The following is a 17,127-nucleotide window of genomic DNA, read 5'->3' on the forward strand; positions in this document are numbered from 1 at the left end:
CATTAGCATTTTTTGTAGGGCTGGTCTGGTAGATAGGAACTCTCTTAGCTTCTGTTTGGGAATATTTTAATTTCATCCTTATTCTTGAAGGATAGTTTCACTGGGTATAGTATTCCTGGGTGATGGTTTTTTTATTCAGTACTTTAAATATATCATTTCACCGCCTTCTGGCTTCCAGTGTTTCTGAGGAGAAACCTGCACTTAATCTCACTGATGATTCTTTGTATGTGACTGCTTCTCTTTCACTGCTTTCAGGATTCTCTCTTTACCTTTAAATTTTGACAGCCTAACTACGATGTGTCTTGGTGTAGATCTCTTTGGGTTTATTCTGCTTGGGGTTCTTTGAGCTTCTTAGATGTGTAGATTCACGTCCTTCCTTGGATTGGGGAAATTTTCTGTCATTATTTCTTCAAATATTCTCTCTGTCCCTTTCTCTCATCTCCTTCTGGAATTTCCACAATGCGTACATTATGTCTCTTGTTGTCCCATAATTCCACTAAGCTGTGCTCAGCCTTCTTGAGCCTCTGCTCTTTCTGCGCCTCAGTATCCATAATTTTAACTATCTTATTTTCTAATTGGAGCCCTAGTGGTATAGTGGTTAAGTGCTCACCTGCTAATCAAGGTTGGCAGTTCAAATCCACCAGCTGCTTCTTGGAAACCCTATGGAGTTGTTCTACTCTATCCTATAAGGTCACGATGAGTCAGAATCGACTCAAAGGCAACAGTTTTTTTTTTTTTTTTTTAATCCTCTAATTTGCTGATTCTTCTTTCTGCCTGATAAAATCTGTTGATAAGTGTTATGGAATGAATTGTGTTCCCTAAAAATGTGTGTCAACTTGGCTAGTCCATGATTCCCAGTATTGTGTGATTGTCCACCATCTTGTCATCTGATGCAATTTTCCTATGTGTTGTAAATCCTACCTCTATGATGTTAATGAGGCAGGATTCAATCTACAAGATTAGGTTGTGCCTTAAGTCAACTTCTTTTGAGATATAGAAGAGAGAAGCGAGCAAAGAGACATAGGGACTTCATACCACCAAGAAACAAGAGCCAGGAGAATAGTGCATCCTTTGGACCCGGGGTCACTTCGCTGAGAAGCTCCTCGACCAGGGAAGATTGATGACAAGGACCTTCTCCCATAGCCAACAGAGAGAGAAAGCCTTCCCCTGGAGCTGGCACCCTGAATTCAGACTCCTAGCCTCCTGACTGTGAGAAAAAAAAATTCTCTTTGTTAAAGCCATCCACTTGTGGTATTTCTGTTATAGCAGCACTAGATAACTAAGACAGTAAGTCCTTGTGTTGTGTTTCTCATTTCAGTTACTGTCAATTCCAGTTGCAATATCTCTTTTTTTAAGGTCCTCATTTTGTTCTTGCATTTTTTCCCTTATTTCTTTTAGCTCTTTGTCTATGTTTTCCCTTAGTTCTTTAATTATGTTTAATGTTGTTGTACTGTATTCTTCCATTTTTTTCATTTAGTCATCCCTAGATGTGCTTTCACTCCCTTTGTCATGTTCATTTGGATGGGCCATTGTTTCTGTGTTCATTGTGTGTCTTGTGATTTTTTGTTAGGGCATTGGAACTTCCAAGGGTGTTAACTTTCTCAGTTTTCCCCAGTATTTGGTGTTTTTGCCCACACTACTTTCTGCAAGAAACTTTTAGGTGGGCAGAGCTGTCGGCCTATTCCTGCCATTTCCTCTCCCTCTCTGTGATACCCCTGTCTCACTCCCTGGTTTAACTGGAATTCAATAGTTTCAGGTCTTGTTTTCAATCTTCAGTCTCACCCAAACACACCAGAGAATACTCTGTGGTCAGTCTGTCCACCAGCTGGCACCACCACTCAGGTGATATAACATGTATTAATCAATCTTTCCACAAGGGGGCACAGTCCCACCTTTCTGGTTATTACACCCTTCCCTTCTCTGTTTCTGCAATCATGTTTTTAGTTAGAAAACCCACACTTGGTGAGCCTCCTCTGGGGCTGGGTGTTGCCTTCTGGTTTTGTCCAAGGTTACCTTCCCTGCTCTCTGGGGGCTGCTTATATCTGAGCTGGCATTCAGGGGAAGCACAGGCAGATGCTCCTCTGTTTCCGGAGAGGAGGGGCTGGCACTCCCCTGAAAGACCAAGAGATCTGTCTGGTTGGCTTCAAAGCGCCAGTGGCCCTGTGGTGATTGGGGGCACTGTCTCCACTTAGGTGACCCACTTCCTGACTGCACTGTAGGGGACCTTCTCTGGGAGTTTGTATCAGTCCAGCAGCCAACAGTTACCAGTTGGGGGAGGGGTAGTCACACTCCAAATAGACTCTCAGGAGGGTCTGCCTTGTTGTTATCAGAGCCTGCCTTCTAGTATGTTGGCTGTGGGTGTTGCTTCCATTCAAGATACCTGCTTCCTAGCACACGGCAGTCTCAGTCAGCAGTCCTCAGTGTCAACAAGAAGTGGGGAGCAGACAGCTCCAAACTGACTCCCCAGGAGATCTGTCCTGTTGGTTTCAAAGGCCTGAGCTATGGGATACACAGGGAGGCAGGCAGAGTGTTGACTATGAGAGTAGGCTCCAGTGCAGGAGGCCATTTGTAGCAATTCATAGTAGGCTTGCAGCCAACACAGCCCAGGTGAGGGAGGTGCCGGCACAGTCCAAATGGACCTGAGAAGATCTGCCTTGTTGATTTTAGAGCAGAAGCTTGGGGTCCTGTCTCTTTGTACAGGCAAGGGGTGTGGTGGTTAGAAAAACAGGCACTTCTTCTGAGGCCACTTCCAAAGTTCATAGCAGCTGGTGGCCTGCATGGCTTGGTGGAGGGGAAGGGATGGTGGGAGAAGCTGTGTTCCTACTGTATGAGATTTGTTGTTGATTCATTGATTCCACCTGTTTGCATTTCCCGCTGCTTTCCTCTGCTCTCAGATTCAGAGTCCCTCAAAACCTTGCTGTTTCCTTGTTGTATTTCTTGTATCCTTGTGGGGGAGGGTCAGAATGGTGGTCTGTTTATGCTGCCACCTTCCCAGAATTCTCCCTCCATAGAGTTTCCAATGTCTGATTTTTTTGGAAGTAGATAACCAGGCCTTTCTTCCAAGACACCTCTGGGTAGACTCAAACCCCCAGCCTTTCAGCTAGCAACTGAATGCTTTAACCATTTGTACCACCCAGGAACATGAATAAGAGTTGACTCAATGGGTAACTGGTTTTACTAATTATTAGTAATTATTTCTAAGTATTATAATGAAGTTTCTGTTTTCCTCTGTATCTCCTGTAGTTTACACTTTATAAATTTGATGCTATGTTATTTAGTGCATACAGATTCCCAACTACTATATATTACAAACTGTAGTCCTTTTTTTTTTTTTTTTTGGCCCATTTAATACTTTTGACTTGATGTAAAGATTGCAACTTTTGCTTTCTTTTTGCTTGCATATATCTGAGTTATCTTCACCAATTCTTTTACACTTAATATTTCTGAGACACTTTGTTTCAGGTTATCTCTTACATCTAGCATTGAGTAGTATTTTGTTTTATGACTCTGTGACTGTTAAGCTGTGTCTGTCAGTCAACTTGGCTGGGCCACGATTCACTGGTTTGATGGTTATGATGTAGTTTGCCAGTCATATAATGTGATCACCTCCATGATGGATCTACTATGAGTAGCCAGTCAGTTGAAAGGGAGTTTCCTTGGGGGTGCAGCCTGCATCCAATATAGACAGACTTTCTGGCAAGGCTTCCAGGCTTCTGTTTGCTCTGGATCCTGTAGCTGGCTCCTGTTCATCTGGTTTCCGGTTCTTGGGACTTGAACTAGCAGCTTACCTGCCAATCTTGGGTTCTGTCAGCCTCCACAGTCTGTGAGCCAGCAGCCTGCCAGCTTGCCTACTCATCTTGGGATTTGTCAGCCTCTGCGGTCTGTGAGCCAGCGGCCTACCAGCTAACCTGCTAATCTTGGGATCTGTCAGCCTCTGCAGCCTGTGAGCCAGAGCCTTGTTGTCTGACCTGCCAATCTTGGATTCACCAGTACCTGCAGCTATGTTAAGTCAGGAGAACCCTCCAGCCTGACTGACAAACTTGGGACTTTCCAAGTCTTACAACCACATGAGCCATTTCCTTGATATAAATCTCTCTCTCTCTCTCTATACTCACTTCACTGGTTTTGCCTCTCTAGAGAATCCAGCCTAAGATAGGCCCAATCTAAAAAAATTTCTTTAATGGATGAATTAAGCTTATTTACATTTACTTACATAACAGATTTGTTTGGCCTCAATTTTATTATTTTATATTTCACTGTTTTACCTAAATATATTTAAAAAGACTTTCACTAACGTGGTCTGTTTTGTTTTAATTCTAATATTTAGGAAGAAATCTCTTTTGAGTCTTGTGGTTACCTTTATTCTTACACCTTTTATATAGTATACGTCCTCAAACCAAACCCAGTTCCATCGAGTTGATTACAACTCATAGTGACCCCATAGGACAGAGCAGAACTGCCTCATAGAGTTTCCAATGCTGTAAATCTTTACAGAAACAGACTGCTACATCTTTTTTCATGGAGTGGCTTGTGGGTTTGTTAGCAGCCAAGTGCTTAACCACTGCGTCATCAGGGCTCCTTTATATATGTCCTTAGTCCCCTCTTTTTAGTTCGCTACCAAAATTAACAATATTGTTAGCTCAGAACAGCCTTTTCCTCACTCCTTCCCTCCATTTCTTCCATCACCCAATTTTAGTCATTTGGTATCATTTTAAAAAGTGTTCATCTGTGCAAACACTAAAATATGCTTAAGCTTTTACTATTTAATATTTCAGTTTTAAATGATCTTTTGACTCATAGATATTACATATGAAGCAATCAGCAAGTTTATTCTACTTTCTACCTTCCTTCCCCTTTTGCCTATCATTTTCTCCTTAGTTGTATTATACTATCAGCCTTATCCCCATCTTAAGTCTTAGTTCACAGTTAAATACATTCATTGCTCATCATCAGTCCTTTTGCCAAAGGTTTCCCAATCATTTCTTGGTTGCTTAAACTCAGGTTGATTGATTCATAGGAAAAGTTTAAGGAAAAAAATGTTTCCAGAGTTCTTACATGTTCAAAACTGTCTGAAGGGGAGCTTGGTTGGATAGAAAGATCTTTGGCTCATACTCTCTTTCCTGGAGTGTTTATAGATGTTAACCACTATTCTCTGGCATTCAATGTTGTTACTGAGAAGTATAATGCCAACTTGATTTTCTTTCTCTTATGTCTTGGTCTTTTGCCTGGATGTCTTAAAGTCATATACTAGAGTGTGTCTTCCTGTCAATTTACTGGGTACAGTCTGGGCCAGTTTTTCTAGGTATACAATGTGCCCTTTCAATATGCAGATTCAAATCTTCTTTTATTTCAGAAAAGATTTTATGAATTGTGGTTTGGGCTGGATAAGTTCCATTGTTTTGGTTTCTTCTTTGAGGACTTCAACAATAAGTATAATGGATCTCCCTTGTTAATCTTCTGGATTTATCAATGTCTACTATATGCTTTTTATGTCTTTATTTCTGTTTTCTCGTCTCTATCCTTTACTGTGTTTTTACGATATCTATTCTTCTTGTGCTCCTTGTAATTTAGTCTACATTCTGAAATGGTTTGTCTTTTTCTTTGACTTTTTTCCTGTGTTGTGTCAACTTCCATTTCACAATCTCCTTTTTTTAGTTATCTTTTTCTCGAGGTTCCTGTGTTTTTACTTTAGAGTATTTTTCTCCTAGTTTTGTTTTATTAAGTTTTATCTCCTATCTACCTATCTTAGATAGAGAGTACACTTTGGAGTGTAGATTACAATTTTGATCTGCTTTGTGGCAACACTTTTCTAACGGGTTTTCATCATCTACAGAAAAGCTGTATTTCTATTTCTCTTCTTTTTTCTCATAGTATTTTTGTATTCCTTTGGAATAAGATGAGGTTCCTATGAGAGTGGGGAGCAATGGTTGGGCCAAGGTAACTTCCCACACCCTGCCTCTTTTATAGCCCCTTCTATGACTCTCTGAATCCAGCCTCATTGAGGAGGGCTTCTGCCTGCAGGCCTGAGTTTCCCAGATCACACCCTGACTTCCGAGGTGATGTCCTTACTTTCAGAAGCCATATCTTGCTGGCGTTTCCTGAGATGTTCCCTCTGGATTTTCCTAAACCCTTTTTAAGTCTTTTCATTTCCCTTATCTAACCGCCTGTCTAACTTGGATCCTGGTCATAGGTTTCCTCTCTGAGTGGCGTTCTCTTTACTCTTCCTACTCAGATGAATGATCATGAGATGGATTCTCAAGACAAGGCCAACTACTCTGAAGATCTGACCTTCTCTTTTGGAAATAAAAGCCAACGACAACAACAACAAAAAATCAGAAACAAAACAAAAAATAATACACACAGAGGAAAATTAAATTACTCATAATACTTTTATGCAGATTCTCATCATTAACAGTGCCAAGTATTCCTGCTGGCCTTCTTAATGCAGAGCTGAGATACTGTCTTCTGTTTTTTTTTTTTTTAATTTGTGGTGAAAATATACATGACAACACAATATACCACCGCCACAATTTCTACATGTACAATTCAGCAACATGGATTATATTCTTCAAGTTGTGCAACTATTCTCACTATCTAAAGGGGACTTTTTAGATATGTAATTCCATGCCTTTTTAGAGATCATCAGTAAATAGGCCCAGAAAGGCAAAATGATTTGCCCAAAGTTATCTAGTGGCAGAGCTAAGAATGAGATCCAGTTTCCTGACTTACTGTTCAACACTTACCTCATAAGGTGTAAAGAGACCTCAGCTATGTAATTTAGATTTTAGTCTACCTATTGAATTTTCCTTCTTAATGTTCACTGGAAGAAACATGGGAAGACAACTGCTCACTGTAAGACCATGTTGTCAAGGTTTTCTAGAGATGTCAGTGTTCTCCTGCTGTAATGTCCCTGAGCAGCAGATGTTTATACTTGGGTATACAGTACCTCTTATTTTATAATAATATCTTTCTTACTGAACACTTGGTATGTTCCAGGCTCCATGCTAAACACTTTTTATACAGCATTTCATCTCCAATGCTTTTGATTCATTGAAATTTTTCTATTGTAAAATATTCTGTTAATCAATTCCCCAAGTATTTACTGAATGTCTACTATGTGCCCTGCACTGTTCTAGGTACTTAGGCTATTAAAAAAAAAAAACAAAAACCCATTGCCGTTGAGTCAATTCTGACTCATAGCAACCCTACAGGACAGAGTAGAACTGCCCCATAGGGTTTCCAAGGAGCAGCCAGTGGATTCGAACTGCCAACCTTTTGGTTAGGACCCGAGCTCTTAACCACTGTGCTACCAGGGCTCTGCTTGGGCTATATCAGTGAACAAAAACAGACAAAAACTCCTACTCTTGTGGCGCTTACAGTCTGGCCAGGGGAGAGAGACAATAACCAATAAACACAACAAATACACAGTCTGTTAGAAGGCTATAGTCTATAGAAGAAGCAATGTAGCAATGTAATGAGAATCAGGCTTGTGAAACAATGGGTGAGCAGCATTTTTAGATAGGCAGGGTACACCTTATTGAACAATTTAATTAATAATAAGAAACACCATGTAGCTATCATCTAAGGTAACAACAGAGCATTATCAGCATCCTAGAAGCCCCCATGAACCCCCCGCCTCCCTAGATACAATAATTAATCCCATTTTTGCAAAATTCATTTGCTTATTTTCTCTTAGTTTTACAATCTATGTATTCTCAAATAATTTAGTTTTGCCTATTTTTAATTTTATATAAATGCAATCTTATTATAGATACTCATTTGTGCTGTGCTACTTTCATTCCATATTATGTTTGTGAGATTCACTCACATTATTATAATTTATTCATTTGCATTGGTATTAGGTATTCTTTCGTGAGATACCACAATTTATTTATTCTTTCTACTGCTGATGAATACTGGGTTGTTTCATTTGGAACTATTATGAATGATGTTGATGTGGCCATTTCTCTACATGATTTCTGGTGTGCATGTCTAACAGCTTCCTTGCCTAGAAGGATATATATCAAGAAAGGGATGGCTCGGTTGTGGGCTATGTGAATGTTCTACTTTACCAAAGGCCTGAGCCAATTTACAGCCCAGCAACAATGTAGAAAAGTTCCCACTGCTCCAAATCTTTGCCAAAAACTCTGTATTATTAGACTTTTTAACTTTTGACTTTGTAGATATAAAATGGGTAAAAATATGTCTTCTCCCTCTGGCTACTTTTAAGATCTTCTCTTTGCCTTTGGTGTTCTTCAGTTTCACTATGATGTGTCTGTAAGTGTGGAATCCTTTTATTAATCCTGCTTGTTGTTCAGATTATAACAACTAAATACATTTTAAGACTAAATTTACCATATCCTCCTTACTCTAAAACTGTGCTAGATAGTCAATGAACATTCTGTGATATGGATTTAAATGACACAACATTAAACTCTTAGAAATCTAAGTCACCTGCTAGGAATCTATGAAGCCATTTTAAAACACCACTCTAGAGGATATATAACTAAATTAAATCATTCCCACCACCAGAAGCCATAGGACAAACCCCAAAGCTCTGAATGTGGGTCTAGTGCAAGCATTAACCTTTCTCACAGCAATGGAACCCTTTCCTCACAGAGCATTATACCTAGAAGCCCACATTTAAGAAAACAAGGCAAGCTGCTTTGGTTCACGGGGTGGCGGGGGGGGGCCCTGGATTGGTGGTGTGAACATCAACCGACCTCAAATGGCTACTGCCCATTTAGAAATGGAAACAATGATGCTCTAGTGGGTATGCTAGTCTTCCCTGAATTTAGTTAGAGGGAAGTAATCTTCCCTGGGGAAGACCCAGAATCCAAATCAGAGCAGTTCCGGGATGCTGCTTGTGTCAGACCATACTGGAAACTAGACAGCCCCTGGGGCAGCGTCTCTGCTTGTACCATCTGAAAATGAAGACCTACCAGGCAATGCTGCTTCCAAAAATTTTTAATTTGTATTATTTAGGCAATATTCATGAGATACAGGAAGATAAAGTACATAAACTATTCTTTGCATTAAGGACGCACATTTGGGTTTGAGGAACTTTAAGATAAATTTTGTTTCATTTAACTTTTAAAGAATAAATAATTCAGAACTAAACCTTTTATTTCCTGAAATAAAACAAACTCACACCATACATATACTCATACATATACTGTTCACCCAATACTGTGAGTATTTACACACAGCCAACCAAAGCTTAGCTTTTCTTTCCTTAGTTTGCTAATACTCCAACATATTAAATACCATTGACTTATTTCTCCACTATCAGGCCCCTTTAGTTATTGTTCTATACACACATGCACTTGAGCCCAAAGGTCTTGGATCTCACCTGCATTATTAGATGCCCTCCAACCATGCCCTCACAGTACTCTCCCCTCCAAAATCTGTAGGTTCCCTCCCTGCCCTCCACCCAGGCCTCTAAGCCTACCTGCTTCTCTCTCTGCCCCTACCCTGATAAAACTACTTTGACAGGTGGGGCTGTGAATGCATGCTGGGAGTCTGCAGTCTACAAGGATAATGGAGGTCATGTGAGGAAGGTGGCCCAAAGGAGGAGAGCAGCTACAATGAGAAAAGTTTTCTTGGGCAGAGAAATTGGAGAATAAAGTCACGATTAAGCCAAGAGAGAAGCAGGTCAATACTTCTCTCTGACTGAACAAATAAATGCTGGGCTTGACAATGTAGCCTGGAGATTCTTCCATATACATATTATCATTATTTTTTTACAGCAGCATAGTATTTTTTTTTTGGAAGTTAAGTATTGCCTTTATTGTTGCTACGGAAAACTTCACATACTCCTAGAGGACAGAGTTATATCTTGGTTAACCTATATTAGGGCAACAGCCTCAGACTTATTTTGCAATAAGTATAGTCAGTGATTAACAAAGGTACCAAGCTGGTAGAAAAGGAGCTAAAACAACATATTTTGACACTCATGCTAACACAAACAAGATGCTCACATACACATGACCAAGTCATAGTACTTCTTCCTATCTTCCTTGTCTAGCACCAGATCAGATACAGGAAAAACTATCATCACCCTTCTCTTCCATTTTGTTTTGTAAGGAAGCTTGGCCAGACATCTGAATGATTTCCCAGTGAGTTATTGGGAACTGGGTGAACAAAATTAGAGAGTGTGATTTTATAAGATTAATATTTTAGGGCCTCTGGGTGGCAAAAACTAAGTGCTGAAAGGTTGGCAGTTCGAATCTATCCAGTGGCACTACAGAAGAAACTCCTGGCAATCTGCTTCTGAAAGGTCACAGTCACAAATATCCTATGAGGCACAGTTCTACTCTGACGTACACAAGGTTGACATGTGTTACAATCAACTCGACAGCAACTGGTTTTTGGGTTTCTTTTGGGGGGGGGGTATTTTAGCAATTTTACTAGTGAAGCAAATTAGAAAGTTATTTAAACAAAATAAAAGCATTTATTTATATCTCATGTAATAGCCAGGTGAACTGCCTCGAAACAGCCTTAAATCCACCTGCATGTACACAGGGAGATTTTACTTCATGAAATAGGCCTTAAAGACAAGCCACATCTGATTTTATTTGATCAACAATTGACGATGTTCATTAAGGAAGACTTACGCATAAAAACATTTAAAAGATTGTTTAAGGATATATTTTAAAGAAAATAAGTGTATTAAAATACCATAAAAATAATAACATACTTAGAAACATATTTTTTTAAAAAGGAACTGTAAGACATGTACTCAACGATCAAGAGTTACCCAACCTAAACGTCAATAAAAACCAGATGCCATCAGTCAACCTTGTCTTACAGCAACCCCATGTGTATTAGAGTAGAACTGTGCTTCACAGGGTTTTCAATGGCTGATTTTTTTTTTTTTAATTAACTTTTATTGAGCTTCAAGTGAATGTTTACAAATCAAGTCAGACTGTCACATATAAGTTTATATACACCTTACTCCGTTCTCCCACTTGCTCTCCCTCTAATGAGTCAGCCCTTCCAGTCTCTCCTTTCGTGACAATTTTGCCAGCTTCCAACTCTCTCTATCCTCCCATCCTCCCTCCAGACAGGAGATGCCAACACAGTCTCAAGTGTCCACCTGATATCATTAGCTCACTCTTCATCAGCATCTCTCTCCTACCCACTGTCCAGTCCCTTTCACGACTGCTGAGTTGTCTTCGGGAATGGTTCCTGTCCTGGGCCAACAGAAGGTTTGGGGACCATGACCGCCGGGATTCCTCTAGTCTCAGTCAGACCATTAAGTATGGTCTTTTTGTGAGAATTTGGGGTCTGCATCCCACTGATCTCCTGCTCCCTCAGGGGTTCTCTGATGTGCTCCCTGCCAGGGCAGTCATCGGTTGTAGCCAGGCACCATCTAGTTCTTCTGGTCTCAGGATGATGTCTCTAGTTCATGTGGCCCTTTCTGTCTCTTGGACTCTTAGTTATCTTGTGACCTTGGTGTTCTTCATTCTCCTTTGATCCACGTGGGTTGAGACCAATTGATGCATCTTAGATGGCCGCTTGTTAGCATTTAAGACCCCAGACGCCACATTTCAAAGTGGGATGCAGTATGTTTTCATAATAGAATTATTTTGCCAATTGACTTAGAAGTCCCCTTAAGCCACAGTCCCCAAACCCGCCCTTGCTCCGCTGACCTTTGAAGGATTCAGTTTATCCCGGAAACTTCTTTGCTTTTGGTCCAGTCCAGAGCAGCATAGTATTTTATGGTGGGGATTTTTTGTAGTTTATTAAATGAGAGGTGCTATTTCTGCCAATGAACCCTTATACTGGTCTGTTCTGATTAGGGACAGCCCTCATGCAAAATGTGTCATTTTCTTAAACACAGAAATCTGCAGGCCTTCATTCCCATTGGAAATCCAGTCTCTGAGGCTAATGACTACTTACCTTGACTTTTTCCTCTAATTTTCCCAAGCGAATATTGCCTTGTATTATTTTGTTGAGAACTCCATGTTTCTCACTTTCTAAACATTTAGCCTAAGTAGAAACAAAAAAATTATGGACTCTTTGTGTTGTAGAAAAGGTCAAATAAAAAATTCTTCTTCAAAGAGTATTATTACTCACAAATTATCCCCACCCTGCCACTTGTCTTGGCCTACCTGTTCCCATCCCTCCCTGAACCATTGTGTGTCTTGGCCTACCTGTTACCATCACTCCCTGACCCCTTGTGTGTGGGTTGAGTAATGGCCCACCCACATCTGAGGAGGGGGCAAGAGAAGGGAACAGCATCCTGGGTACCCCTCCTGGGCACAAATGGAAGATCTAGCCCCATGGACAAGGGAAAGTGAAGATTGTTATGGCTTCCAGAACACTTCTCTATTTTTATGGGATAAATAATTCCTTCAAATCACATCCAAGAAATATTTGCCAAGATGCAAATAAACTTTTTAACTTCAGTAATTTACATGATTACAAAATTGAGGATAACTGAATGTGAAATACGTTAATGCATAATGCTGCTCTCCACACAGAACATGGCGGGCAGTATGTCCAAGAGGGATGTCACTTGAACCTGAATAATTTAGATTAATCTCCGGATGGAAAATGAACTCTACACATTATAAATTACCTATTTCAAATGTTAAAATTAAAGGGTAGAAACAAAAAAAGTAAAGATGAGCATCCCTTCTAAGGTAGGCTGGTGGTGACAGTTTTGATTTTTCCAGAAAGAAACACAGAGAGTTAAATGATTTGCCACAAATCACAAGGAAAATCTATACAAGATACAGGATTAGAAATTAAGATGTCAGTGTCTAAGGCTATTGGGTCGCCTACAGAAATTGGATAAGCGAAAGATGGTGAACTAGTATTTGGGGAATTTTAAAGTTATTTGTGGTCATAGGTCTGAATCCGCCAGCTGCTCTGCAGGAGGAAAGACCTGGTGACCTGCTCCTGTAAAGATTACAGCCTTAGAAACTCTATCGGGCAGTTCTACTCTGTCCTACAGGGTCACTATGAATTGGAATTGACTCAATGGCAACTAACAGCAACAACTAAGTTGTTTGTAGCCATAGGGAAGCAGTGAAAATTTCCCAAGGTTGAACAGAGTAGCCTCTGTTAGAGTGTGGATTGGTGTGTAGGGGGGGCGCTCACAAGGCCCAGAAGATCAGGATACGGTGAGGCAAGCGTACACAGCCCACAGTCTCAGGGGAGGGTACAGATGGCAGAAGCAGCCAATGCCACCCTGGACAGAGCTAACTTGGCCATGGTGCTCCCTGGGGCAAGGAGCTTGCAGAGCATGTCCCGGGTAGGACATGCCTACCCTGGGGGCCTGTCTAGAGTGCCCTGCCCAGATGTCCTGGCAACTCTCTGCATGGCATATGGTAATGAATCACCTTAAAAGAAACAAAAACAATTTGGCCTTTTCTCTTGGTTTCTGAGAGAGAACTTTTGGAATTTCCTGAGTAATTGAGGTGTCTATTTCTAAAACCTCTAGACCACCTGAGTGTTTGTGCTAATGAGTAGGGGCTGACCAGAGCAGAAGGACCTCCTGGTAGCAATTAACCTCCGGAGGCATGATTTAACCTATCATGCATATGCAAGAAGGCCTCAATCATGACTAGTGATGCCTCAGTCGTGACGTAGTGATGATTAAGGCCAATAAAGGCTCTGAACGCAGAGGCTCCAAGAGGTTCCCGGTTGGCAGAGGCAAGATGACCTGCCCTCTTTGGGATATGGGAGCTCCAAGTTGGGAACGCTCCCAGATCTCACTCATGTGTCTCTTCCTTATGATTCTGATTTGTATCCTTTCTCTATAGTAAATCTCTAATTATTAGTAAGTTCTGTGACTCATTCCAGTGAATTATCAAACTCAGAGGAGTAGTGGGAGCCAGCGGGTGAAAGTGATGGAGCTCAGGGGAGGCTGGCATCCTGAAGGGGAATGGGAAAACCTCACATTTGTGGCCGGCAGGTCAGAAGTAAGGGTATCATGTGGACTCCTGAGTTTGTGACTATCATCTGCCTATCTGGCAACCTGAAGGACAGTGTCCTTTCAACTTGTGAGCTCTGACCTAGCTCCAGATGGTAGAGGCAAAGACAGAGAGTGCTGTGTGGGCAGCTGGTGTCAGAGATAATTGAGAAGTAGGGATTTGATTAATCTTCACATTTTAGGGATTGGGTTTATATTAATTCTTACCAATAAATATGGACAATGGTGGGGGAGCTAGAAATGAGATAAGGGCAGTTCCCCCCAGGTCCTACATTTCAACTGTGACTCTGGGGGATGTGAGAATTGGGAATTCAAGCCTGGCTTTGGGCGATTACATAAGTCAAGGCAGGAGGGAACATACTCTATTAACAGTCTTTCGGCTTGATTTCTAACTTACATATTTGGTCACACAGTACGTGGACCTCCATTTGTATTTCCACTGGGGACCCACAAATATAAGGGGTGGGCTGAAGAAGGGCTGTGTTGGGTCAAAGCGGGTCGGGACCTCATCACTGAAGCTGGTGATGTTCTCCAGCCCACATGGAAGGTTCAGGGCCCGCATCCCAGGGATGGGGAAACCTGCGTGTCCTGCTCATGCCCCTGACACAAAATGGCTTTGTATTTACAGAGGCACTGACACGTGACAGGCAGGTCCCCGTGAATGTTTGCTGGGTAAATGGATTTGTTTGGCACTTTACATTTCTCAAAAAGCTTTTGCTTTGCCTTCTCAGTATCCCTGTTGGTAAACCCAAAAGATCCAACAGAGGAGGAAATTGGCACTCAGCAGTGCTACAGAAGTCAGTGACCCTATAGAGTTTAACGTTTTTGTTGGGAATAGTAACTTCTTGGGAAGGGGAGTCTTGGGTCTGAAGGTCTGAATGCTTTCAAGGTCCTATAGGGTCACTATGAGTCGGAATTGACTCGATGGCACTGGGTTTTTTTTTTTTTTTTTAACATGCTATGTCAAATTGCTTTCTAGAAGACTCAAGGAAGGACTTAGAAACCACCAGTAGTATGTGACCAGGCTTACCACATTCCCATCAGCAACTACTATTTAAAAAAATTTTTTTAACATTAGTTTAAGTACAAGGCTGGTTTAGTTTGCATTCCCTTTATCACAAATAAAGATGAACATTCCCCTCTCCTCCCAAAAAAACTATGTACTGTTTATATTTCCTCTTATATAATCAAGGGTAAAATCCTCTGTCCATTTTTCTATGGAGGAATTTAATATCTTTTTAACAAAGAGGGATAAGCATGTGACATATCCTGACAGAGTCCCCACACCTCATTCACCCCAAAGAAGGGCCAAGTTACTTCCAAGTTTGCTGGTTTCTCAGATGCTCTTAGGAAACCTACTGCTTTCCCTGAGAGTAAGGCCCCAGACACCCTTTTAACTCAGTACTGAAGTCACTCCTGAAGTTCACCCTTCAGCCAAAGATTAGACAGGGCCTATAAAACAAACAATAATACACATAGCTCAACCACAATTATGACACTAAATGGGCACACCAGCCCAGGGGGAAGGACGAGAGGACAGGAGGGGACAGAAAGCTGGACAAATGGAAACGGGAAACTCGAAGTGGAGAAAGGGAGAGTGTTGACATGTCACAGGGTTGACAACCAATGTCACGAAACAACTTGTGTATTAATTGTTTAATGAGAAACTAATTTGCTCTGTAAGCTTTCACATAAAGCACAACGAAACAAAAAAGGCTACCGATTTCTTTTGTAATGACACCCATTAAACTATTATTTTTAATGTGATATTACCAGAGATTTGCAAAGTTGTTTAAATAAACATGTTTAAATATACATTACCAATGTTTTTAATGGAGGAAAATAATAAAATAAAGATAAATAAAAATATTTTTAAAAAATTCGCTCTAATCCATCACTTAGACAACTCACTGTTAATATTTTGGAGTAAATCCTATGAGACTTTTCTCGCTGTGTATAAATCTGTGCCCCTGTACACATGTATTGATCATCTGTCTTCTTTCACCCCACGATATGCTGTCTATGTATAGATGTCTGGAATGACGTCACAGCAACAGTCTTGTTGGCTGTCTAGTGCTCTACCATCTAGGCCCACCAATAATTTAGTCAATCAATTACCTGCCCTGGAACTGGTGCTATAATAAGCAATGCTGGGATGAGTATTACTGTAGCTACATCTTTGCGCCCATTTAAAGTATTTCCTTAGGATGAACTCTATTTAGCCTCTCTACAAGTTTTATGTTTGATCCTCAAACAGGGAAAATATTAGACAGCTTCCCAGAAAGAACATAAAGATATGTTTGGAGGTATAATACATGCCTTGATGACTGCTGTGCCTACTTTGATAAACCAATTTTATTATTTTACCTTTTAAAATATCATTTGACATTATTTTAAAAGTTTGAGTCATTCACCAAACATGAAATGTTTTTCCCCCATGATTAAAAGATAAAATTTTGAGGAATTTGAAAATTTGTGGTTGAAATTCAGAAGGATGAAGGTTTTATGGATCAATTAAAAAAAAAAATTCTTAAAATGATGTTTGTATATTAACTTGCAGTTTACTTGAAGTAACTTTGAGAGAACTTACCAAACACATGAGACTGTCACGTTCTTGAGTCATATTCTCTGCCAGTCCGACAAGACTGGCCAAATATTGGTGAGCAGACATCTCATTCTGCATGGCTTTTTCCACCTGCTTTTTGAGGGTGTCAATTTTCTTCTGAGATCTCCTATAGCGTTTCCCCAAAATGGTGGAATAAAAAACTCATTAGCCTGAATGGCTACGGCATATGAATATCCGTATTAAAAAATATCAAGTATGTTAGTATTTCAATGTTACTCTTCAACAATCTAAATCTCCTATTAAGTTTGAAGATCAGATGAGGTAATTGAATTTAACTTTAAACCAAGCATAATTATTGACTCCAAAAAACCAAATCAACCCCATTGCTCTAGAGTCAATTCCGATTCATAGCAACCCTATAGGATAGAGTAGAACTGCCCCATGGAGTTTCCAAGGAGCGCCTGGTGAATTTGAACAGCTGACCTTTTGGTTAGCAGCTGAACACTTAACCACTGCACCACCAGGCTCCATTACTGACTCCAAATCACATCAATATGAATCACACATGCGTAATCAATTAAAAGGCTAATTACTTACTATTTTATTAATTTCTTGG

At 40.5% G+C, this 17,127-nt stretch overlaps 1 protein-coding gene across 6 annotated transcripts in view; it reads right to left on the bottom strand.

The window, feature by feature from the left end:
• The window catches only part of CEP89 (centrosomal protein 89), a 97,726-nt gene that overhangs the window by 15,764 nt on the left and 64,835 nt on the right, over positions 1-17,127 (bottom strand). For all 6 annotated transcript variants that reach the window (XR_007514631.1, XR_007514633.1, XR_007514634.1 and 3 more), the window contains exons 16-17: positions 16,536-16,677; positions 11,905-11,994 (exon numbers count right to left, since the gene is read on the bottom strand). Coding sequence is in view for 2 of the 6 variants with exons in the window: in XM_049864045.1 (XP_049720002.1) it covers positions 11,905-11,994; positions 16,536-16,677 (232 nt within the window). In the remaining 4 variants the exon portion in view is untranslated. The remainder of the gene's footprint in view (positions 1-11,904; positions 11,995-16,535; positions 16,678-17,127) is intronic.

The sequence above is a fragment of the Elephas maximus genome, chromosome 21 (genome assembly GCF_024166365.1).
Source record: "Elephas maximus indicus isolate mEleMax1 chromosome 21, mEleMax1 primary haplotype, whole genome shotgun sequence".
Lineage (NCBI taxonomy): Eukaryota > Metazoa > Chordata > Mammalia > Proboscidea > Elephantidae > Elephas > Elephas maximus.